The 24,124-nt window shown below is 51.1% G+C and overlaps 1 protein-coding gene across 13 annotated transcripts in view; it reads right to left on the bottom strand.

Annotated features, from left to right (window-relative positions):
* Positions 1 to 24,124, bottom strand: part of SYTL2 (synaptotagmin like 2) — a 132,660-nt gene that overhangs the window by 45,360 nt on the left and 63,176 nt on the right. For 5 of the 13 annotated variants that reach the window (XM_012519522.3, XM_058306120.2, XM_058306119.2 and 2 more), the window contains exons 2-5: positions 23,525 to 24,002; positions 14,677 to 14,828; positions 12,834 to 12,888; positions 820 to 901 (exon numbers count right to left, since the gene is read on the bottom strand). In XM_012519522.3, coding sequence (XP_012374976.2) covers positions 820 to 901; positions 12,834 to 12,888; positions 14,677 to 14,828; positions 23,525 to 23,625 — 390 coding nt within the window. In that variant the 5' untranslated portion in view covers positions 23,626 to 24,002. Of the gene's footprint in view, positions 1 to 819; positions 902 to 12,833; positions 12,961 to 14,676; positions 14,829 to 23,524; positions 24,003 to 24,124 lie in introns of all 13 variants that reach the window. The other 8 variants (XM_058306117.2, XM_012519519.3, XM_071218300.1 and 5 more) reach the window with 2 other exon arrangements.

Here is a 24,124-nt window from a genome sequence, read left to right on the forward strand (position 1 = left end):
CAACTCCAGAGTCCTACAAGGTATATAAGAAACAGGCATTCAAACCTAAATCCCACATTTTATAAGTGGGAATTTGGACTTGGATATAACAAAAGACCTGGCCAAGGTCAGGAAAAACCTTGGCCTCTGATCAGGTCAGATTCCCATCAGGCAGAAGAACACACAGCAATGGACACAGAGCAGATGGGGGCGGGGGGAGAAATAAATGAAATGAATCTTTAAAAAAAGAAAAAAAGATTCCCATCAGTGTGCTTTCTACCACACCAGCCTCTCACTGCAATACAGTGGTACTCAGTAGAACTGGAATTCACGTCTCTCCAAGGACTTAGAAGACACTTGTCAAGATAACTTGAAGTGTTTCACAGTCATGATTATGATCATCCGTTCTAATGACAGAAGAGTCAGTAGATGGAGACGAGAACGTTCATCAATGTAAGACTGAATGTCAATGTTTACTGCCTACACGTTCATAACCTGGCAATTCTCTCTCACAAGCAGGCCTCTAAGGGAGATTCGGGCAGCTGTGGCAGGAGAACGAGCTGACGGAACGAACACGCCACCTTCCAAATGCTTTAAAGTGGCAGCCCCACGTAGCTTCAGACTTTGTACTCTCTGGCACAAGAAATCGGGGTCTTCAGCAATGCAGTAACACAGCATTCATCAATTCCTCTAGCACAATAGTGACTTTCTACACTAGATAGTAAAAGTAATCCATATTTGATCCCCCACCCCCCAAAAAATGGAATACAAATCTTGATTTCATGGTACAAACGGCATTCCCACCGAAAATGAGTTTTCTGAAATCTGAGCTTAATTTACCTTAGCTTGTGGCACAGATGGCTTCCTTGTGTTTTCCAGGGACATACCAATCACGGTGGAAGCTGGATTTGCCACGCTGGAACTGCAAAGAATTCAGAAAGCAATAATTCAGGGAACGAAATCTCACCCTTTCAGCAGGGACGAATCACGCTTCTGAACCCGAAAGCCGTAAAGGCAGGACAGCGGAGGAAACCTGCAAAATCAAACAGCCGGCAAGGAGAGGGAGATGCGGCCTCAAGGTGACCAAGCCGTGCCGCAAAGGCAACGAGAGAACAGAAACGACGACGGCGGAAGACCGGCCGAAACCACCCGGAGCACAGCTCTGAAACTCACCCAGCGCCGGGCACCCGGGAGGCTGGCAACTTAAATCTGTAGAAAGGACCTCGAGTCTCCGAGTCAGAGGCCGAGATGAGATGTGGGGCAGAAAGTGAGCCCCTGACCTCAAGGAGAGCAGGTCCGTGCTGAAAGAAGGCGCCCCGAAGTTTGACGGCCTGATTCCACAGGGCGGCGGCCTAACGGCAGCGCTTGCTTGGAGTCGGGAAGTGACCAACTAAAGAAAAGTCCCAGGTGAGGCAGTAACTTGGCAGAGGAGCAGAAGAGACAGCGGATCTAAGAGATGCTGTGTGGGGAGCGCCGGGGGGCTCGGGCAGCTTTCCTGGACACTGAGGTCTTTCAACCCAGCCAGCCAGGCTGGCCAGGAGATTGTTAATTCAAATGCAAGAGGGAAAAGGACACGCACCATCCAGGAGATGGCAAGAAGTTACAAGCCTGGAGCCAGCGTAGAGGAGCGAAGAGGGTTCTCTTGATCTTTATTCCCTGTCCAAGGGACAGGGCAACCCCCGAGTGAAAGGAAGGGACCCCAGAGTCAGAGCGGACGGGGGAAAGTGACTGTAGCAGGCTCCAGCCTGAACACACTCCCTTGACTATTGAGAAAGAGCAGAAGAGGGTCAGAGCAGCCCTGGAGAGTGGTAAACCATCTGGTCAGATGGCCAGTTCCAGCGGGCTTGCCGCAGGCACTGGCTGAAACCACTGTGCCGTGTTCTCAGCCGCCAGCCCTCCTGCTGGCATCAGAGTCAAGAGCTGGAGAATACCTGGGTGGGTGCTGGTCTGTCACTGTGCAGCAGGGGGACCCATGGCCCTGGGAGGGTAGCAATTTGCCCCAAGGCCACAGAGCTTTGCCCAAGATTACTGTCACTAAAATAATGATGTGGCTACTTCTGAAGCTTTATTTCTTTTCCTTACCTCTGTACTTCAATTGCTATTTTTGTCTTTAGGCCCAAGAAAAGGCTGACCTCTTGAGGGAGCCACTCTTCCTTTCCTTGCTCTCCTCATTGTTCCAGAAAGGAAATACAGCAGTTGTATATAAAATACAGGCTGATCACGTGGAGGTGAGAAAGTTAAAAACGGGATGGGGGTAAGGGCAGGGAGGGAGGGCAGGAATTTATAATAGAGTCAGAATTAAGACGAATAGAAAAACACATTACAGGGAGTCCTCTATGCTTGCAACAGTAGGCCACAAGCTTGAAGCAAGTTACCTAGCAGCCACTGTGAAAAAAGAAAGCTGGGCATTGACAGAACTCGCCGTGTCCATAGAATAAAACACAGCCAATAGCCCAGGACCAGAGAGCAATTCCTCTCCAGTGCCATTTTAAGAAGCCAGTGGGTGATATGAGGGAGAACTTTCTTATTTCAGATGCTATGCATGTACCATCTCTCTTGGCAATTAGAGCAGTCACATAACCAGAGCACCCGAGGCAAGGGCTGATGGCGGGAGCTATCTCCACGGACCACCCACCTTCTCCATCTCCTCCCTTCCGGGTCCTGCTCACCAAGCACAAAGGACAAGCTGCGCCACATCTCCTCCTGCTGCTCCCCGGAAACCCAGTTCCCGCAGCTCCGAGCCCTCGGCCCCAACTGCCCGTACCGCCCGCCGCGGTGTCCCCCCTTCCCAGAGCTGACGCCTGCCCCTGTGGGGCCGTGTCTCCGCGTCGACCGTGGGACCTGATTCCATGCATCCATCTCCGATTTCTCACAGTAGACCAGGAGATCCCCGAGGAGCGGCGGGGCCACCTTTCCACCCCCGGCAGCGCGTCCCGGTGAACGACTAAATAAACAAGGATCAGCTAACCAGCCCCAGGAGGCAGCAGCGGACCCGGGACCACGTTTTGTTTTGTTTTGTTTCAAGCCCTGTTGTCTGCCAGGCTACGAGGAGGCACATTATGAGATACTAAACAAAAATTCTCTGTTCTTGCCATTCAGAAAGAAAAGAGAGAGGGGGAGAGGAAGAAGCAAGGCAGTCAGAAAAGAACCAGAAAGCTGCAGTGTTCGTTGGAGCACCGAGTGGTTGGGGATGGGGGGAAACAGGATGAAGGTGGGAGACTTGGTCATCTGTGGTTCACAAGTTTATTAGGAAAAATCAGATTAGGAAAAACCAGAAGAATAGTCTTTAAAAGACAAAAAACAAGCAAAACTAGTTTTACGCCTCACACCTTGATTCTGGAAATACAGCTACTTTCTAGATGGACATTTGAATGCCAAGCTTTGCTTGCCTGTCTTTTATCGGACAATAATCATTGCAGCAACTACCCTTATTCTCGTTGCAGCGTCCCCATGGGGTAACGATCATCTCTCCATGTCACTCTGAGGACACCGGGGCTCGAGAGGTTCAGGAACCTGCTCAGTATCACGGCTGTTGAGCGAGCTGGGAATCTGCACTCAGGTGCACCTGACTCCAAAGACAATCGCTTCGACGTTTGGGCTTCCGGTTTCTCAGGTTTTCGAAGCAGCAGTTGATGGCAAGAAGAACGGAGTCAAGCGGTGGTGGCTCTTCCTTCCCAGGGACTCTCACGTCTGTTTCCGTGTCCCACTGTGCTGACACCTCCTTTATTTGTCACCGTATCTGGCCTCCTGACTCCCAAGTGCCACTCCCCTAAACCATCCAGCAGGCCACCACTGTCTGGACTGGTCCCACCCATACCCCCGTGTCCCTCTCCAGCTCAGCACCTCTCCTGGGCTCCCGAGACCTGCGCAGGGAAGTCTGAGCTCAGCAGGCCATGGGAGGCGCTCCACCATCTCTCCCCATGTGGCTCCCCCTCTTCCCTTCGGGCCAAGCAAACGGGGCTTCAGACTCACCATCCGAGGGACTCCTCCGACTCTGCTCTCTCCGCTCAACCTACCCCTCAGCCCTGTTCTCCCTGCCCAAATCCAAACCCAGCCCACACCTCACCTCCCTGTGAAGCTGCGCCTGTGTCAGCAACCCCAGAGGCAGGTCTCCCTGGTCTCAATTCTTCCAGCACATTTTATTGGGACTTGGGATTAGGCCTGCTGCCTGCCGGGCACTATTTGCCATCATGTGGTTAGATTTTCATTAGTGCATGAATTCTTTTCCTAAGGAAATACAGCCCCTTTATGGCAGATATTGTGTCTGAGATTCCTTCTCAGAGGGTAGAAGACTGTGTCCTCCATACAAAAGCCACTCGATAAATTCTACAGGGTGGGATTGTTAAACTGTGAAGCAAGTCAAATTCCACACCCGGGACTCTTTCATTGGGGAAACTTCAAAAAGGACCTGCAATATTAGAATAGCATTTAGACAAAATGAGCTTACGTCTTCAAGAGGAGAATTATTACAGTATTTGACTATGATATTGGCATTAGGGTCCCTCTCCTAAAAATGTCTACGTCCTAACGCAGGTCTTTGAAGGCCTCTAAAAGAATGGGGAAGAAGTGGGGCTTTACAGGAGTCTTAAAGTCACCGCACAGGTGGCCGGACACCCCATCTTCCTTCTCTATTACCCAGCCATAAAGCACTCCCACGCACATGCCGTAACTTAAACACACTGAACCGTAACCAGGCATTCTCCATAAAAGAGTTAAAAATAACAGCAGGCACCTTAGGCCTTCTTCTGAGGCATTTTTTTCCGCTTAAATATTAACAGTTTATAGAACCAGAACCAAACATTCCGAGTGATTATTTTTCGTGCCTCTCCCCCGGCACCCCCTCTTTTGCTATATGCTCATCTATCCCACTGGAATGTGGGTTCCTTGGGGCAGATCCTGTGTTTCATCCCCTACCCAGAAGCCCTGCTGGCACATGTTGGCACTCAGTGAAGCTAGAATGAATGAAGAGACAAATGAAGAAATGTCTCAGGGATGGAGTGAGAGAAGGAAATCAGAAAACATGCTATGCCAAGCCCTTTAAGTAATTTTTCAGCTAAAATATGACAGGCTGCTGATGTTGCTACACTTGATGCTACAGAGTTCTCTAACACAAATCTACCCATCCAAGCACAATGTGACTATGATGTCTCAGTGAAACTATTTCTACCACAACCAGTTTGGGTTATATAAATCTAAGATTGTATAGGATTCTTCTAAGAGCTCAATATAAATAACTCTGTGGAACAGGCCTTCAAGAAATGAAATCTTCGCATCATTGGATTTGCTTTCAATCCAAGGAACAAAGGTCAAATTACTTGTCCTGGAGATTGTCTCACCTTTACCCTCTCTTTGGGAGCAAGCTAGATGCCTTACCCGGATCTTATTATTGGGATGAGGGAATACAGCTAATCCTTTTGGGAGAGAGAGATGGGCATATATTCAAACAAAAGTCTTTTAGGAAAAAGAAAGCATTAGTGGAAAACAATGCTATTTTGGAGTTAACGGGTTCTTTTTTTTTAAAGATTAATTTTATTTCTTCTCTCCTCACCTCCTTGTTTTTTCACTTGCTGTGTCTTGTTGGCCTTGTTTCTTTAGGAGGCACTGGAAGCCAAATCCAGGACTTCTGATGTGGAAGGGAAGTGCCCAACCACTTGAGCCACCTCCACTCCCTGCTTTGTTGTGTTTCTCATTATATTTTTCCTCTCCATGTCTCTCATTGCATCATCTTGTGTGTTAGCTCGTTGCACCTGCCTGTTGCGTCAGCTCGCTGTCTTCTTTAGGAGGCACCGGGATCCGAACCAGTGACCTCTCATGTGTTAGGCAGGAGCCCAGTCACTTGAGCCACATCCACTTCCTAAGATGTGGTTTTAACTGACTCCCAGTAAACAGAGGACAAGAGGGAGACTGGTTTAAAAAGTATCACTGAAGTACAGGCAATGAAGCCTGAAGACTACCATTTCTGTCCACTATGAATGGCTTACAAAATAGTGCTTCATTTAATTCTACCAAATACTAAGGGAGGTGAGATAGATGCATAGTTTTGCTTGCAAGGAAACTCATAGTTTTCTCTCCACTTTTAGGAAAGTGCCCATGTCATGGAAATAAATACCATCGTGAAGGCTTTACTCTGTTTTGGAGACATCATGCAGGGCTGTTTTAGAGTAATGGGCATTACAAACCCTGGCCGCAGGCCTGCCCGGATGCCCTCTAGTTCTCCACCTTCCATGTTCCCCTCTCTCAGTTACCCAAATCTGAGAGTGCCCCTCCAGTTGCCCCCACTTTTTATAATCAGTGCACACAGTGACCATTCTGAAGAGAGGGCTCCCCAGAAACCCAGAGCCGTGGAACTGCAGGCCGTCAACCCTGTCATTTCCTTGGGGTTTCTGTTTCCTCTCCCTCGTCTCCTTGCTCCTCTCACTCCCTTGGGGCTCTTGGAATAGGGTAGTGCACAAAACAGTACAGCAGCGAAAAAACCACAGCCCTTGTCCTTACGGGCTGGTGGTGGGCGAAGAACACACACAAAAAATCAATACACGGGAGCAGAGGCAGCTCAAGCGGCTGAGCACGTGCTTCCCACATATGGGGTCCCAGGTTTGATTCCTGGTACCTCCAAAAAGGAAAAAAAAAAAACAAGAAACAAATGAAAAAACCAACTTACGGGAGCTGATGTTGCTCAGAGGTTGAGTGCTGGCTTTTAACCTACGAGGTCCCGGGTTCAGTCCCCAGCCCTGGTGCCTCAAAAATATATACGTATATATATCAAGTAGTGACAGGCGTGATGAAGGACAATAAGACAGAGTGAGGGCGTGCGTTCATTCCACAGAGGCTTCCCGAGTACCTCCTGGGCGCTAGACCCACGGTTATGTGCCTGGGACACTGTGGGAAAGACTGAGCAGGCCCTCAACCTTCAGAGAGCGAGCAAGGCAGCGGTTCTCAGCCCTGGGGATCTGGAGTTTTAGAAGTTCCTTGGGCCATTCTGACATACTGGCCACAATGAGCACCCCTCATCAAGGAACACAAATGTCCCATATCAATTTTTAGATATCGCCAAGTGTTATGAACACCTCAGTTTCCTTCTAATTGATTTCATCTCTTAAATGTCTCCTTTCTTCCTTGGTTTGGGTCTCCTCATCTTTCACCTAAACTTCTGCTACAATATCTTAATTGAATTGTCTGCTTCCACATAGTTGCCAGAATGATGGCCTAAAAAGTAAACCTGATCAAAACCTCATTTAGGGGAAGCAGATGTGGCTCTAGCAGTTGGGCACCTGCCTACCACATGGGAGAGGTCCCAGGTTCAGTTCCCAGTGCCTCCTAAAGAAGATGAGCAGGACAGTAAGCTGACATGATGGGCTGGAGTGGTGAGCTAATGCAACAAGGTAATACAACAAGATGACGCAACCAAGAGACACAGCAAGGAAACACAAGGAGAGACGCAACAAGCAGGGAGCGGAGGTGGCTCAAGTGATTAGGCGCCTCTCTCCCACATGGGAGGTCCCGGGTTCAGTTTCTGGTGCCTCCTGGCAAGTGCAAACAACAAGGGAGTGGGGTAGAAAGAAAGAAATAAAATAAGTCTTTTTTTAAAAAAGTCATTTAGTGGCTCCTTGTGACCAAAAAGTCCATCTTCTTGACTGTCATTCAAGGCACTTTCCAGTCTTGTCCCAGCCTCTGCTTCCAGCCTAACTGGCCACCTCTCAGGTAGCAGACCTTCCATTCTAGACCACTTCCCCAACACGCTAAGCCCCACCATATTCCCACGCTATTCCCTCTGCCCTCACTGCCCGCTCCCAAATTTAACTACTGCAACCCTTCCCATCGTCCAAAAATCACCTAAATGTGACTATTGCCAGAAGCTTCCCTGGCAATCCTGCCCCCCACCCAGACACAATCAATATCACTGTCCCTGTGTTCCCGTGGCCTTTTAAATACACTCATCACACCCTATCATAATATATGACCATGCCTGCCAGCCTTATCCATCATGTATACGATAAATACTCAGTAATTGCTGGCTGAATGAATGATGAAAAGTGAATGAGTGACTCCAAAGAATGATTTCTTCTACTTGGTGCTAGCAGAATATTAAATGAGTGTTTTCAGTCAATTATAATCAAGGACCCTTAGATCCTTTATTTCCAATAGGTGGCCTGGAAGCACAGGCAGCCGAATGGTGAGAGAGCAGTCTATTTCTCTGTCCTGCTTCTTCCACCTCTCACTCTTACATTGCCTTTCTTCTGGGCTCCCTTTTAACTCAGCTGCCTGGGGCTCAGGCCTGCCAGGAGCATCCCCTGCTATCTGGAACACAAGCAGCCGCTGCCACCAGGGGGAAGCCAGCTATTCCCAGGGCCAGGTCAGACGTAGTCAGAGCAGGCGCCGCCATCCTCGAGTGACATCAGAGGCCCCCTGCCCGGAATGTGGAATTCTATAGCTACCCACGAATTTGCTTCCTTGGGTTGAAGGCTGTGTTCCCTAAATGGACACATAGCCAGGGAATTCTTACATCTTTTAAGAGCCATCAAGAACTTTGAGTCAGCCTAATAAGAAATCTCCCCAGCGTGGGATCTGTACACCGGATGAAAAGGATCATTGGGACAGTAAGTCAGGGGTGACACAAACAGGTTTAGGCTCATATTTCCAGCAACCATTCAGAAAGAGAAAGATGCCCCCAAATCCCATCTACACAGGCTTAAGTGCTAAAGAGCCTCGTATTCTTAGGGTGGAATGCATATTAGGAATGTCCAAGGGAGAACTGAGGTGGCCACCGGGCAGTGGGGGGATAAGGGAATGCAGCAAAGGGTGGGAAGAAGCAGAGGGGAAATGGGTCGGGAAGCTTGGAATGCACTTGAGAAACCGTCTGTTCTTCAGGGGTCTAGACGGGCCCTGCTGGCCACAGAGTCAAGACAATACACACTGCTAGAGGAACCCGTCCCCACAGAGGCCACAGTACAGGAAGAGGACAAGGGAGGGAGACAAAGAGGCCGGGCACCTCCGGTCTCACTCAGTCTGAGGGAGACCAAGAGGCCGGGCACCTCCGGTCCCACTCAGTCTGAGGGAGACTTCTAAGGCCCCGGCTACCAGAGGCTGCCAGGCTCAGTGTCGGCCAAAGCACCCAGTTTACAGACCACCGCACCTCCAACAGCAAGGGAGGGCCACTCGCCCCCGAGCCAGCCTTACGCTGTACTGAGCTCCCCTTATACTTCATCTACGCGCGGGTCCTGACCAGGTGGGGAGCGATACTCACATCCTCCTTCTGTACTCCTCACCTCGGCTCTGCCACGTACTGCGGATTATCCCATAAATGTTCCACAATTTCTGGGGGGCATGATGTGCTATTAAAGGGTGGTCCAAGGACCCATGCCAGTCCAGCACTGCCCAGTACTGGTCCACATGAGGTAAGGACAGAGAACATGCGTTTGAAAGAGTCACCACAATTTGCTGAGCCTTCCCAGCACATGATGCGTGGGATTACCTTTCGTAAGCCTTTGTTGTTTCCTTATTTCCTTTTCCTTTCTTTTTTTAAAAAAGATTTATTTATTTATTTATCTCCCCCCCCCCCTCCAGTTGTCTGTTCTCTGTGTCTGTTTGCTGCGTTGTCTTTGTCCGCTTCCGTTGTTGTCAGCAGCACGGGAATCTGTGTCTCTTTTTGTTGCATCATCTTGCTGCGTCAGCTCTCCGTGTGTGCGGCACCATTCCTCGGCAGGCTGCACTCTCTTTCGCGCTGGGCGGCTCTCCTTACGGGGCGCACTCCTTGCACGTGGGGCTCCCCTACGCGGGGGACACCCCTGCGTGGCACAGCACTCCTTGTACGCATCAGCGCTGCACACGGGCCAGCTCCATACAGGTCAAGGAGGCCTGGGGTTTGAACCTTGGACCTCCCATGTGGTAGACGGACGCCCTAACCACTGGGCCAAGTCCGCTTCCCCCTTATTTCCTTTTTCTATGGATTCATTTTCATTCTATTTTACGAAAGGCATCAGCCTGTCCTGGACTGGTCTGTCACCATCAACAGTGTGGTGATGCTGGGCTAGCCAGCACTGCCTGGCTGAAAACCAGTAACCAGGCGCACAACTCCGAAGATTCAGTTTCCCCTTTGCCGCTGTAGACAGTTCTCTGTTCCTCCGCTCACCAAACCTCTCTCTGCTTCTTTGTGCAAACAAAGCTGAGTTTCAAAAGAACCTTTCGTTGTCAATGTTTGAGATAACATGCTGGGTACCCAACAGTATTTTTTTTTTAATTTCTCTCCCCCCCCCCCCCCCCCGCCGTTGTCTGCTCTCTCTGTCCACTCGCTGTGTGTTCTCCTGTGTCTGCTTGCATTATCTGGCAGCACTAGAAAACTGCATCCCTTTTTTTGTTGCCCCATCTTGCTGCGTCAGCTCTCTGTGTGTGCGGTGCCACTCCTGGGCGGGCTGCGCTTTTTCCATGTGGGGCGGCTCTCCTTTCGGGGTGCACTCCTTGCGCGTGGGGACGCCCCTGTGTGGCATGGCACTCCTTGCACGCCGCACCACTGAGCATGGGCCAGCTCACCACACGGGTCAGGAGGCCCCGGGGATCAAACCCTGGACCCTCCATATGGTAGACGGACGCTCTATCAGTTGAGCCATGTCCGCTTACCCCAATAGCATTTTAATTCTTCATGGGCAGGACACCAAAGAACTGTGCTCACAACAGAAAGAAGGACCTTTCCACAGAGCCTATCAGGAAAACGCCTTCAGAAACCGCAGTAGCCACTGCTGGCTGGCTCACACTTCCCGGGCCCTGACTCTTGGTTAAAGAAAATATTGACAGATACTGAGTCATTCTCTTGAGGGTCACTTCATCTAAAAGCACAGGCCCCAAAATACACTTAACACACCCAGTTCACAGAGGTTAACGCATAGGTGAGAAATACTGCAGGAACTTGATAGGGAGTAAAGTAGTAGTTTTTGACATGAAAAGGAGGAAGTGAACACCAGCCGCTTCTTCAGTTCTGGGCGATTACCATCCTCACCATGCCTCAGAGTGTGGACCTGCAACGAGCAAAGCATACCAGAGGCATCTAGCATCTTTATTCTTGACTTCTCAACCATGCTCACCCATGGGATAAGACGCAATTATAACGCCCCCTGGAAATCGTCCGTTTTCTTTCTTCTTGAGAAGTTCTAGGTGGCCCCCACACCTTGTTTCGTTTAACCTCACATCATCCTGGTGAGACACCTCTGCTCTGATATGGAGATGAGACCCGAAAGAATTGTCTGAGATCACACAGACAAGCTTCCGTTTACTGAGCACCTACTATGTGCTATGAACTAAGTTAAGAACTTTACCTTCACTTGTTCGTTCGATTCTCAACAGTCCTGCTAGCAACCAGTCATTACTCCCACTTTAGAGGTGAGGCGAAAAAGGCCCAAGAAGTTAAATCCCCACTAGCTCAAGGTCACAGTACCAGTTGGTGGCCACTATTAAGATGTTCTAACCTCTAGTCGACACGGCCACCGCAGATACAGCAGAGCATTACAAACAGTCCTGGGGGAACCCATGCAGCCTACCAGCCAGGGGAAACTAAGCGGCCCCTGCTCCAACAGGGAAATGGAAACATAATGAGTACTAACAGGGCCAGTGTCCTATTACCCGTGGGACATAACTTTACTCACACTGGGCTGTGAAAGGCCTCCCATTACCCAGATCACACCCCCTCCTCCCTCACCTGAAAACTCTGCTGGAAACATCCCTGTCCCTCAGTTGCCTCAGCCTCGGACCCTGACTCAGTGGCTATACAACAGCAAATTCACTGATTTCACTCCCGTCGGAGACTGAACTGTCTTCGCTGATGATCTAAAGAAAAAAATGAAACTCCTCTTCCCACCAAAGATAAACAACTATACCTCTAGGAAAGGACACTGAGGGGCAGATCCTTAAATACCTAAAAGCAAATCACCATGCCTCAAAAGGTGGTGGTGGCGTAGCCCACTATTGGCTACTTCTTAGGGTGAACACATACACGTGTTGATTGGTCAGGGGACACGTCTGGAAAACACCAAAAAATTAAGACTGAAATATTGAAGACAATCTTTAGGAAGCATTTATTGAGACCCTACCAAGTGCCAGGTATTCTACATATACAAGCACTACTTCCCACCACAGCCTTTCCAGGTAGATATCATCCCAGCCGATAGTTAAGAAAACAGAATCGGAGTGGCTAAATGGCTTATCCATGGTCAAATGGCTAATAAATGATAGATTCAGGATTTGATCATGTCTGTTTTCCAAGCTTGAGTTTCTCCCATTGTATCAGGCTGTTGTAATTTGATCATCATTCATCTTTTCCCTGAAATGACTTGTTCCCTATGTTTTTTTTAGAGTATACTTTCATTCAACTTTAAGGGGAATTCCTTAGGACAAGCTCAAGAGCTTTTGCTGGTGCTAGAAGAAATCACCATTTAACATTTAAATTTTATTTAAGATTAGATTTGTTAGAAACCCTGGAGGCTGAGAAAGGATACTGTTCAGGTTGTGTCCCAGTCGGGAGGCAGGATTCTCTCTTATACCCCCCACGTCCCCGCGCCGTGAGCACAGCCTGGCATCTGTACTCATGGCCCGCCATTTTGTCCACTCAGCGCACCACGGCGTGAATCCCACACGCAGCGGTCCTCCCCACAAGCTCCGTCTCGTGCATGTGTGTGTGATAACATGTATCTATAAGTAGAATTTTCCATTTTAACTGGGTTTTAGTTGTACATTTGAGCAGTGTTAATTAGATTCACAAGGTGGTTGTCACATCACCATCATTACCATTCATTACCAAGCTTTGTCATGACCCCAAACAGAAACTCTGAGTCTCTTCAGCAATGACTTGCCCGTCACCAGCCCCGTCTTACCTTGAACTTCCTGGTGCTGCGTCTTCTTCTGGCTCTTCTACTACGCCAGCTAGCTCTGCGGGAAGCAAAGCATCTTGGTTGACATTATTCACCCAGCTTTCCTGTGCCCTGCTCTTACTCTGCTCTGCTGAAACAGAAAACGATAAACACAGGAAGGTCTCGCTCACCTCTGTGACCGACGACGCACTTACTGGCTCTCACCACGGAAGGCTAGGGCTGGCCCTGAGTGCCCAGGCCATCGTCACTAAGCCCGAGGGGTCCAGGATCACATCCGCGAGAGAAGTCAGGACGTCCCTGCAAGGTGGGCGCCCTCCAAGCAGGGTCTCCTGGGAGCGCGGGTGCCCCTTAAAGGGGGCGGGTGACTACTTCTGATCTGAGTCGGGGTCAGGACCAGTGTGCGCGGCCGGGGGCTGCTCAGCACCGGGATTCCTCACCGCGACTGGAGACCACCCTTCTCAAGCATGGCTGACATCTGCAACGTCGTTCCCACCCTGGGCTGGGCTCTGGGGTACGAGGGGACAAACGCTTCCAGTCTGCAAGGCTCCTCTATGCTACCTCTTCCGCACGCCCCCAGTCTCGACACAGACCGGTCCTACCCGCTGCTCAGGTGCTAGTGCCCCCCCAAGACCTCGGGGCTCCTCTTTTGCCTCTGAACATCCAGGACTGTTCACTTCTTGAGAAATTAACATCAACGGAGTGACGACAAAGGGCCGGGTACTGGGCTGAGTTCTTTGCATGCATTATCCTATGACGCAGGAGCTATTTTCACAGACGGGGAAACTGTGGATCAAAGAGGTCAAGCAACTTGCCTAAGGCCATACCCCAGTAAGTGCTGGAAATACTTCCATCAGTGTGAGGAAGACGAAGCAATACTATGGCTCCCAATTTCCAAATACATTATTCCAGGGTGGTGTCCGCCCCATCGATCTCTGTACACGTAACGCTTAGCTTCTTCAGCTGCAAATAGAGCCAATACCACCGATCACCTCCAGCCTTCATGACTTCTCAAGGTCTGGGAGGTTTTGAAAAGAGGGCCGCAAGCAATGCATGGCACGGACTAAGGAGTCAGCCTGACCTGCCAGGGAGTGTGGCCGAGTCAGAAAGGCTTTAACTGAAGTGCCAGCATTGCCATTTGCCAACTACACGGCCTTGGGCAAATTCCTTAACGTCTCTGAGCTTCATATCCTCTCTCTCTATAACAGAATGGGGATAATACTACTTACAAGATTGCTGTGATAAGAAAAATAGAGAATGCATGCCTCGCGGGTGTTAGATGTTCCACGATATCTAGGGTCCTTATTGACTACGGGCTAGCCGGCAGGGGCCACACTCAGGTTTAAGGTTTATGTTGACCAGTCCAGACTCAGAAAGATAAATATTTAAGGACAACAGAATTCCCAGCAAGCCCTCAGAGAGCTAGCTACAGTCATTTAAACGATCCACTTGGCTGATTAAAGAAGTACTAGATGTCCAGGTCGTTGAAGGGAGAAGGCTGAGCTCCGTCTAAGCCCTGTATCTCCAGTTCTGTATCTCCAGAGTTAAAAGGCAAAGAAGAGGTGGCAGGTCCCTTATAAACTCCAATGACCTACACGGTGACAGCTGGCCCTGGCCCCTCTAAAGGACCTCCTCTGCCCCCCACACCGCGCTCTGTCACCTGGCCCCGCCCTCACCCCTCTAAACCCAGGGCGGCAGGATTCTGAGAGAAAGGCCGCACGTGATGCCAAGTGTGCCTCCTGAGGGTTTCCCTCAGCAGATTTCAGTGATGCTTCTGACCCCTGCTTCTGACTCCTGACCCCTCCTTCCCAAACCAGTGTGGCTCTAAGCGTCCTCGTCAATAAGTCACCTGCTTGCCGGGGCCGCCGCCTCCTCATGGACGCTCTGATGACGTCCGCACCGTGGATTTTGTCTCGGTGCCTTTTTGCCTTGGCTTCGTAAAACCACTGGCCGCTCATATTCTTCAGCTGCTGGTCATCCTTAATTTTTTCAGGCAAATGTCTGTGAAAGGTAAAGCGTTTTACTTCACCGAGAACGCACAGTAAATACATGAGCCTTGCTCTAACAGTGCATCAAGAAATTTGTAAGCACGAAGCTCTCAGTATTTCAGAAGATCCCACAAACCTCCCAGACGACCAACAAATGTATAGTCCCCTTTGACTGAAGAGCCAGGCACGTTAAGGTCAACACTGTGCCAAAATCCAGTGCCTTACTCTATGATCTCCAGGTGATGCCCGAGATCGCTCAAGAGAAGATAACTTTTTCGGCTGCCGCCTTCTGCGTCCACTGTGCAGATGCAAAGGCCCCAGGGAGGGATGAGATACGAAACTTCCCTTGTCGTAAAAAGCGGCTAATCATAGTAACCTACCTCACGGGGTTGCCGTGAGGATTAAATTAGGGAATGCCTGTTAACAGCCTTCTGCATACGCCAGACATCCGATGAACACTGGATGAAAAACCAGTGGGCTGGTTGTCAGCTCATCAGTCCTATCCATTTTGGTGAAATAAGTTTATCAGACTTTGCTGGGAGGCAGTGAAGTGGGGAGAGGAGAGGGACACGATGTCCCTGGTGCTTAAGAAAAGGTAGGTTTGAATCAGGGGCAGACCAAATCTGAAGGGGGTGGGTGAGGGAAGAGGTAGTGGAGGCAAGTTCCCTTTGTGCAGACGACTGCTCTTGAGGTTTCCACAATCGCTCACGTTCAGGGAAAAGCTAGAGCGAACCAAACACTGCCCTCCGAACACCTCCCTAATTTGCACTGGCCGGCAAAATTGTGCTCTGGTTGACGTCTATTAATCTCTGTGTCTTTATATCCTTCCCAATAAAATGGGAATAACAGAATCTACCTTTTCTAATCCATAGAAATGTGCTTAGAATAAAGTGGAACAAAAGCCTAAGGAGACATTGAACTTCTGGAGAAGACTATGCTACAGAAATCCAAGAAAGTTTTATGATCGTCATTAAATCTAATATCCATGCTTCCTCAGGTAGCAAAATCTAAGTGTTTTAGCCTGTAATGTGAATGGGCCGAGGTGGTAGCAGCGCCTTGGTGTGGCGGGTGGGGGAACAGGAGGGGACAGCCACCTGGTCTAGCGAGGACGCCTCCTGCCTCCCAGGCATGCCTGGAGAGTGTCCCTGCACCCAGAGTCCAGCCCCCTGCTGCGACACCTCCCTTCCCCAATCATCCAGGAAGAGCAACTCTGCCCCAAACCGCATCCACAACCCTTGGGCACACACTGTCGTCACCACAGCCCATCACCAAACCCTGCCTGGGACAGCGTCATCATTTGCTTTTTTTGTTTGCTTTTTTTTTAAGATTTATTTTACTTTATTTATTTATGCCCCCCTTGCTGTTTGTGCTTTCTGTCTGCTCTCAGCTCTCCAAGGAGGCAGCTTGCCTTTACCAGGACGCCCTGGGAATCGAACCAGGGGCCTCCTATATGGTAGTTGGGAGCCCAACTGCCTGAGCCACATCCGCTTCCCACATCATCATTTCTTATGAAACGTTTCTAAAGGTTTCCCATCATGCAAGGCTTTCAGCAGAGCAAGTGCTCCCTGCTGGGCTGGAGTTCCAGTTCAATTCCACGAGAGAAGACCTGCCAGCTCTCCTGGGTTAGATCAAGAGCCCCTGAAGGCGGGGCCTGTACTCACACACCTTTGGGTCTCTAATGTCTGGGAAATAGCGGACATTTATTCAGTGCTTGCAGAGGGAAGAAAAACCACAGGAGACTCTGCGCGCCTGGCTTCAGGCTACCTTTCCAGATTCACGTGCCAACACTTATCCTGATGACGAGATTTCTTACTGTTTTCCAAATAGCTCTCTTTTTTAAAAGAAGATTTATTTCTTTCTCCCCTCACCCCTTGCAGTGTTTGCACTCACTGTCTGCTCATCTTCTTTTTAGGAGGCAATGGACACTGAACCTGGGACCTCCCACGTGGGAGGGAGGCACCCCAATGACTTGAGCCACATCCGCTCCCTGCTTGTCACGACTCTCATTGTGTTTCCTCATTGTGTCTCTTTGTTGTGTTGGCTCAACCCGCTGGCTGCTGCATCAGCTCGATATCTTGCTCATCTTCTTTAGGAGGCACCAAGAACCAAACCCGGGACCTCCCGTGTGGTAGGCGGGCGCCCAACTGCTCGACCCATACCCGCTTCTCCCAAACTGCTCTTTTAAAACGGCTCCCCACGTCGGTGGGAGTTAGAGGCAGGAAGGTGTGGCAGAAAGACCACGGGCCTTGGAGTCTCCCAAAATTAGGTTCAAATGCAAGTTCTGACCCTTCTTAACCGTGTGACCCTGGGCGGGTCGCTGCCTCTAAGCTTCCGTCCTCGCCCGTAAAGACAGGGCTAGGGCCTCCTCTGCACGGCTCCCGGGGTGACTAAGCGCAGCGGTCACCTGAAAGGGTCTCACAGGGCCCGCCCTTTGGCGGGGGCCAGTGAAGGGGACGTCGCTGGCCACACCTTTCCCTCCCTGCTCCGTGCAGCGGCCCCTCATCCTCGGGGATCGAGCTGGGGCACGGCGCACTGGCAAAGCCTTCCCTCGCCCCCGGCCACAGCGCCGCGCGCCCTTCCCCGGGCTTCCACGGCGCCTCTTCCGGGGCGCCCGCCACCCTGCGTCCTCAACGGTCTGTGTGCACGCTTGTTCAGCCCACCCATCTGTGAACTCTGCCAACTCCCCGAAGCCAGCAGCCGCATCCGAGGCACCTCGGTAGTGCCAGCGCCCAGCACAGAGCCTGGCAGGGAGCAGATGCCCAGGCACTGTGTGTCGAGTGACTAAATCCACAAACAGATACGTGCGCGGCAGCCACCCTGAGTCATGCAAGAGATTAAAAAAAAAAAAAATCCCATCCCTGCTGGGGTCAAGTGGACGGTTCCCCCCCACGACGGCAGTGCTTTTCTCCTGATGAAGGAGGACGTGTGCATCTCGCCGCAGAACTGGAGACAAACATGATGAGGTGTGGCATCAGTCACCATCTGGGGAGGGACCCAACCACAAGCCCTCGTAGTACAACCAGCCCCGAGTCCTCTTCCTGAGCCTATTTCTTTCTTTCTTTTTGCTGGGGTCCCTGTGTCAGCTCCTGCCCAAGTGACTCTCCGCCAGCCCCCGGTCCTGCAGAGCTTTGGTCACACAAGGAGCACACGCTGTGTGAGTCAGAGCACGAAAACCGGCGGCCCCGGAGCCCTCTGCAAGCCAGCAGAGGAAGGAATCGAGATGGAGGATCTGGCGCGTGTGTTCTCAAGTGGCCAAAGAAGGGGAAATGCCTTCCAACGTAGTAAGTGCCACTTAGGAATTTCCTAACGTGACCATCGCTGCTAGGTTTAATAAATCAAACTCTTTCCCTTTTCCTTTCCTCGTTGTTTGGGATATTTAGTAGTTTGTAAAGATGCAGATCTTTTAAAAGAAAAATCCCACCATCTATGTGGTCCCTTTCAGATCTTCTCTTTCCGCCCACACCGATGTCTCATTTTTTCCTGGACTGCAATTGCACGGACCGAATTAGCACTTGATTCTCTAGTTGTTGCGCCATCGAGTTGAAGTGGGAGAAGGGAACATTTCTCGGGACTCACACTTTGTATCCTTTCCTGCCCTCTCCACACACGCACACTGTGCTTAGCAGAGAGCCGAGGGTAGGGCAGATGCTCAGTGAACACCGGCGAGCTGGGTGGGAGGAAACGAAGGCAGGAGAGTACCCAGTGCAGGGAGACACCGTCCTGCTGGCCCCCGGGCAGAGCAAAGCCATTTCCTCAGCTAATACGTAGAACGCACCTGCTTCGCACTCGCCCACATGCTGGGTACGTAACGTGCAGCTCCTCGTTTAATCATATACTCTCACCAACGACGTACAAAGAAATGAGTCGACTGCAAAAGATGGCCCTCTTGCTCCTATTTATGTTAAAGGCCAAGTCCAAATGCTGCCTGGTTATTTGTCTATTCATTACTCTATTAATTCCCTATTACATACCAGGCACATGGTAGGAATTATGCAGAAAAACCTCAGTCGTCTGGCATAGTTCCAATGTCAAATCCTGGGATGGAAGACAGCACTGGAGCATCTCCGGAGAAAGCCAAAAAAGCATCGGTGCCCTCCAGACTGGTTTCGACACTTTCCCCCGAGCCTACCCCCTTTCTCCCCCTTATGCTTTCCATATGCACATTCTGGCTTCCAGCCATTCAAGATGACGGGTCCTTCAGGCAAGGCCAAAGATCACAGGCAGGACCTGGTTGATATTATCTGGTCAACTGTGGACAAGAAGCTGCATCACGCTGGCCAGAGAGGTTGATTCCCTAGTTCATTTTTTAATTCCCCAGTCTATTCTAAGAATACTGGTTAGATGGGTGGTTTGAACTTACTTTTAGACATTTGTTTTGAATGTGAGGGTTGAAAGGACTTGAGAAAGTTACAAATGGCCTTCCTTTACAGATAAAACGATTGAGACCAGAGAAGTTAAGATGCTCGCCCAAGGTCACACAGCTGGGACTGGGAGCCTCAACTCCTGGCCAGCACTCGTTCCACTGCCTCATACTGCCTCAGAGAGCCAAACATGGTTTTGGTTTTTCAGATGGCTATCAAACGTCACTCTGTCTACCAAGGGACTCAACTGTTGACGGAGGATCAGAAAACCAGCACGTCGGAAAATGAAATAAACAGAAAATGTTCCATACAGTGGAAGATCAGAGACGACATGCACTTCGTATCATGGACCCATCACGGAGGCCCGCGACCTGCCGAGAGGCAGCCGAGAAGGTGGACAGTGTGCAGGCTCTGGAGTCCGACACACGAGGCTTCCAGGCATGCAAGGCACTTCACCTCTTCCACCCGAGCCCTCACTGCTGAGGCTGGAGGACGAAACGGGAAAGCACGCGATGCTCCGCGGACAGCAGTCGCTTCACCAACGTCAGCTCCTTTCCCCGTGCTGTAGCAGGAACCACCACCAGACGTCTGTCCTGAAAAGCAGCTCTGCAGGGCCAGCGGGCTGCCCTGAAAAGACACGAGGTCCTCAGGAGGCAGCTGAGTCGTAAGATGTGGTCGTGGGGGAGATGCTATCTCCTGCAAGAACAGCCGTCGCCGGAGATGTGGCCGCGGGCGCACGGGACGGGGAGGTGTGGGTGCTGTGCAGACACGCATGTGCAGCAATTTCCTGCTGGCAGGGGGACACAGCACAGGAACTGCCACCTCCAGCAGTGGGTCATTTTCAGACCATTGAAATCTAAAATGATATATGTGGCTGTGTGGTGGCACTTTAAAAAAAGAGAAGGAGAGGGTGGGGAGAGAGAGGCAGGGACCCTGCAGCTGGCTGCACTGCTGGCCGTGAGCTCTGCCACCCGGTCGGCAGGGAAGCAGCTGGGTAGAGACAGGTGGGAGTAATGGGGCACTGCTTCTGGCTCCGGGTAGAACAGCAGCACCCAAGAGAGTTTTGGTGGAACGATGACCTGCAACTCTTATCTGCTCAACTCTTCCCAGAGACACGAGGTGGTGACACTTGGGTTCAAGCTCATGTGACTTTAATAGGCTGAGCAACTTGGGAACTGGACATTTCCTCTATATGAGACTCATTTTCCTTATCCACGAAACCGGGATGGGAGAAAAACAGACCAAATCATCTTCTGCCTTGGATGAGGTTGAAGGAAAACAATTCAAAGTGCTAAGTTCATGAAGAATGGCAAACAGATTCCAACTAGAAAGCCAAATCTCTTGGATGAGTTGTAAAACCCGACTAAAAAGGATCTCGAGGCACTGGCTGGCTCAATGGGAAACAGTGCTAGTGCAGTAATCCATTAGGGATGTCCTCGGCTACAGGAGGGTTATGCACCAAAGTCAATAAATCATTGGCATTCGAAAGAACGGTCTTTAGTTTTAGTGGCAGGTTTGCCTTTCTAATAATGTTTTGCTTAGACAAATATTATATTTATATAATTTTCACTTATAAACCAAATTATATAGAGGAGGCTGGGAATAGGCACTGTAAAATCTTATTAGGGAGGGAAGCAGATGTGGCTCAAGTGACAGAGCTTCCGCCTACCATATAGGAGCACCTGAGTTCCATCCCTGCGGTCTCCTGGTGAAAAAGAATAAAAAGCATGCCCACGTGGTGAGCCAGTGCCCGCGGGGTGAGCCAGTGCCCCGTGCAAGTGAGTCACGCAGCAAGATGATTACTCATCAAAAGAGAGACAAGGGGAGAGTCAAGGTGAAGCGCAGCAGAGACCAGGAACTGAGGCAGCACAATTGACAGAGAAACTCTCTCCATATCAGAGGTCCCCAGGATCGAATCCTGGTGAATCCTAGAGGAGAGAAAATGAGAAGACAACACAGACAGCAAAAACAGCAGGGTGGGAGGAGGGGAAAGGGGAGGGAACAAATAAATAAAACTTTAAAAAAAAATCCTATTAGGGAAGCAAAACTGAGATTTAAGTTTGCAATTAAACCATTTAAATGGATAAAGACTATACAGGACAAATTCCTTGAAGGCTGGAACCCTGTTTCAACCATTCAAGAGTCCCCTTGCTATCACTCTTCAGAGCAGTACCCTGTGCTTAATAGGTGCCCAATTAGGGAAGCGGATGTAGCTCAAGCAAATGGGCTCCCGCCTACCACACGGGAGGCCCAGCGTTCAATTCCCGGAGCCTCCTGGTGAAGGCGGGGCTCGGCTCGCACCCGGCTTTCACTGCCCCAAGCCTTCTTCCTATCCTTTGTCAAAGCGGCAAACCAAGGGTTGCCCCAAAGCCAGCTGCTGGGGCACCCCCAGAAGCAGCAGAGGAAGGATGCGCCCGCCAGCCCACAGCTGCGAAGGGACCCTGGTGCCAGTGCTGCCAGCTGCCGCCTGCCCGGTGCAGGGGCCGCACCCGCGGAGCCCTTCCACGGCACCGCTCGAGCCGGGGCTCTGCATTCGTGGGGGCTTCGTCAATGACACCCACCAGCCCGGGGCTCCCGAAATGCTCCACGCCACGTCCACAGAGCCACAGAGCGACGTGGAGGCTCTGACACCTGCCCGAGGAGACCCAGAGGCGGGGCTGCGGGGACCACGGCTCACAAACCTCCCCTGACGCCTTGAACTCGGGGCTACTCAGGCCCCAGCGGCTCCTTCCTCCTGAGACACCCGAGCCCCGCGTCTCGAGGCAGGAAGAGGGGCTCTGGGCGCGACCCCGACGCCACTGCTTTCTGTCCAAGACTCCCCATCCCTCCTCCTGATAGAAGTAAGCAACGTCCATTTCCCGCTAGTCTTGAAAAGCCGCTTTCTCGCTCGGGCTGCCCCGGCCCCCTTACTTCAGGCCCCGCTTTGCTGGCTCTCAGGGTCACAGGGAGGAGCACGAGAGGACAACAGCCACGAAAGGGCTTCCCAGGCTGGGGCTGGCTGCGGGCTCCACGCGGCCGAGGGCGCTTTCCCTCACCCCTCCCGGGAACCTGCCCGAGGCCGCCACTTGCCGATAGTGGGGAGCAGTGCCAAATCCAGCGCACGGGGCCCTGAAAGGGGCCGGCGGGCAAGAAACGCCAGCGAGGACCCCGTTCTCGTTGTCCTCGCCGCCTGCCCCTGCACCTGTCGCGTCACTGCCCAGTGTCCTGCCCCACGCCAGGCCCGCGGCGAGGCGAGGCGCCGGGATTCTCACCGACACCTGCAGGGTGTGTGATCCAGCAATTTGCTGGGCCTATCTCAAAGTTGATTTCCTCCCACGTGAACTGCAGTGAATAATACATCCTTCCTCCCCACAATCAAACAGGAGGGTTCTGAGCGCCTAGGAAATAACGCCGCGCCAACCCTTTGCAACCTGTGAAGCACGAGCGGCGTGTGGTGGTCAGAACCAGACGCTCGGTAGTGCTGCAGCGAGTGCAGCGTGCTCTTTTATAAAGCATCCATGCTCGGTTAGGATCGAAATAGGGAAACTGATGCAAATAAATCCATTATGCATGATCCTTGTGTCCCAGAAATTACAACAGGGTCGTTGTGTCTCCTTTCTGGAGAACTCCTGGGATGGGAATCATAAAAAATACTACTACAGCTTAGATCCTGGAAGCCTTCCCTGCCTTCAGAGGCCGAGAGGACGCAGGCGGTGAAGGGCCAAGTGACTCAACCCCAGCTCTTCACCGTCCTGGACACGTGCTCCTTCTAAGCCACAAAGGTGAGCAGAAGTGGTGGGAAGGGCGATGTGGGACATCGGGACCCCCTCGACGTGGCGTGTGTCAGGGCGGCCGTTCTTCATGTTGGTCTCAAATCAAAGGAGAAATTGACTCAGTTCCAAGAGGATCTGGAATTTTGCTTTTGAAACAGTTCAAGCATTTCTGAAAATACGCATATTCAAATGTGCGCTGCTTCTCACTTTTTTTTCCTATCTAAAAATTTAGAAACGTTGGACATTTCTAATTTGGTTCATGATTCAGTAAAAAAAAAAGTGGACGTCCATATACACGGATTTACATGTCTATATGTGTTTGTGTAGATTTCATTTTTAACTCAGTGTTTAATAAATGCAGGGCATTTAGTTAGGTTTTTAGTCAATACCCTATTTCTGGCAGGAGCCCTATGGGATAAACTAAGACATACCAAGGAGGAAGAGTTCTGTCCAGGAAGCAGACCTAAAATTGGAACCCATAAACTCAGGCTCCAAGTCAGAACGACCACTTACGGTTTACCAAAAAGCACAGAAGTCCCTCCTCCTCGCCGACCGCCGCCTCCTTCCCCGCACCCAGGACTTATCCGACCCCGTACCTGACCCTCTCCTCTTCAGCCCTCTTGAGGTCGGCGTCCCGCTGCAGCACCTTCATGATGGCCTCCTGCTCCTCGTCAGTCAGGAAGCTCAGGTCGATCATTGTGAAAAGTGTCCACGAAGAGAACAGGAACAGATCTGGCTTAGAATTCCCAAGACTGAACAACTAAGACTGCAGCCGGGGTGATAAGAAGATGTCAGAGTGAAATGAGTCTCGTTTAGTTCCGCGGCCAAAGTCTTATTTCGACTCAGCAAAAATCCGGAGCGGCCGAGAGCCCAGTCCCCAGTCCTCTCTTTCCACCGAGAAGCAGTGGTCCACGGGATGCTGGGAAGAGACCCCCAGAAGGATGGCGCAGCCCTCGCCTGACGGGTCGCGGGTCCCACCGCTGCCGCAGCACTCCTACCCACGCTCCGTCCCGGGGTCGGTCCTGGACAGCTCGCTGTCACCTGGACGAGAGGCAGGGACGTTGGCCGCGGCACCTAGTGGGGAAGCAGAGACAGCCGACCTCAGACAGGGAGAGGCAGTTCCTAGAAGCCCTGCTCAGTCTTACAAGATTTAAAACAGGCCTGGGGAGAGATCAAAGCTTTGAGAGGGTCTTGGA

The sequence above is a fragment of the Dasypus novemcinctus genome, chromosome 10, assembly GCF_030445035.2.
Source record: "Dasypus novemcinctus isolate mDasNov1 chromosome 10, mDasNov1.1.hap2, whole genome shotgun sequence".
NCBI classification, from domain to species: Eukaryota; Metazoa; Chordata; class Mammalia; order Cingulata; family Dasypodidae; genus Dasypus; species Dasypus novemcinctus.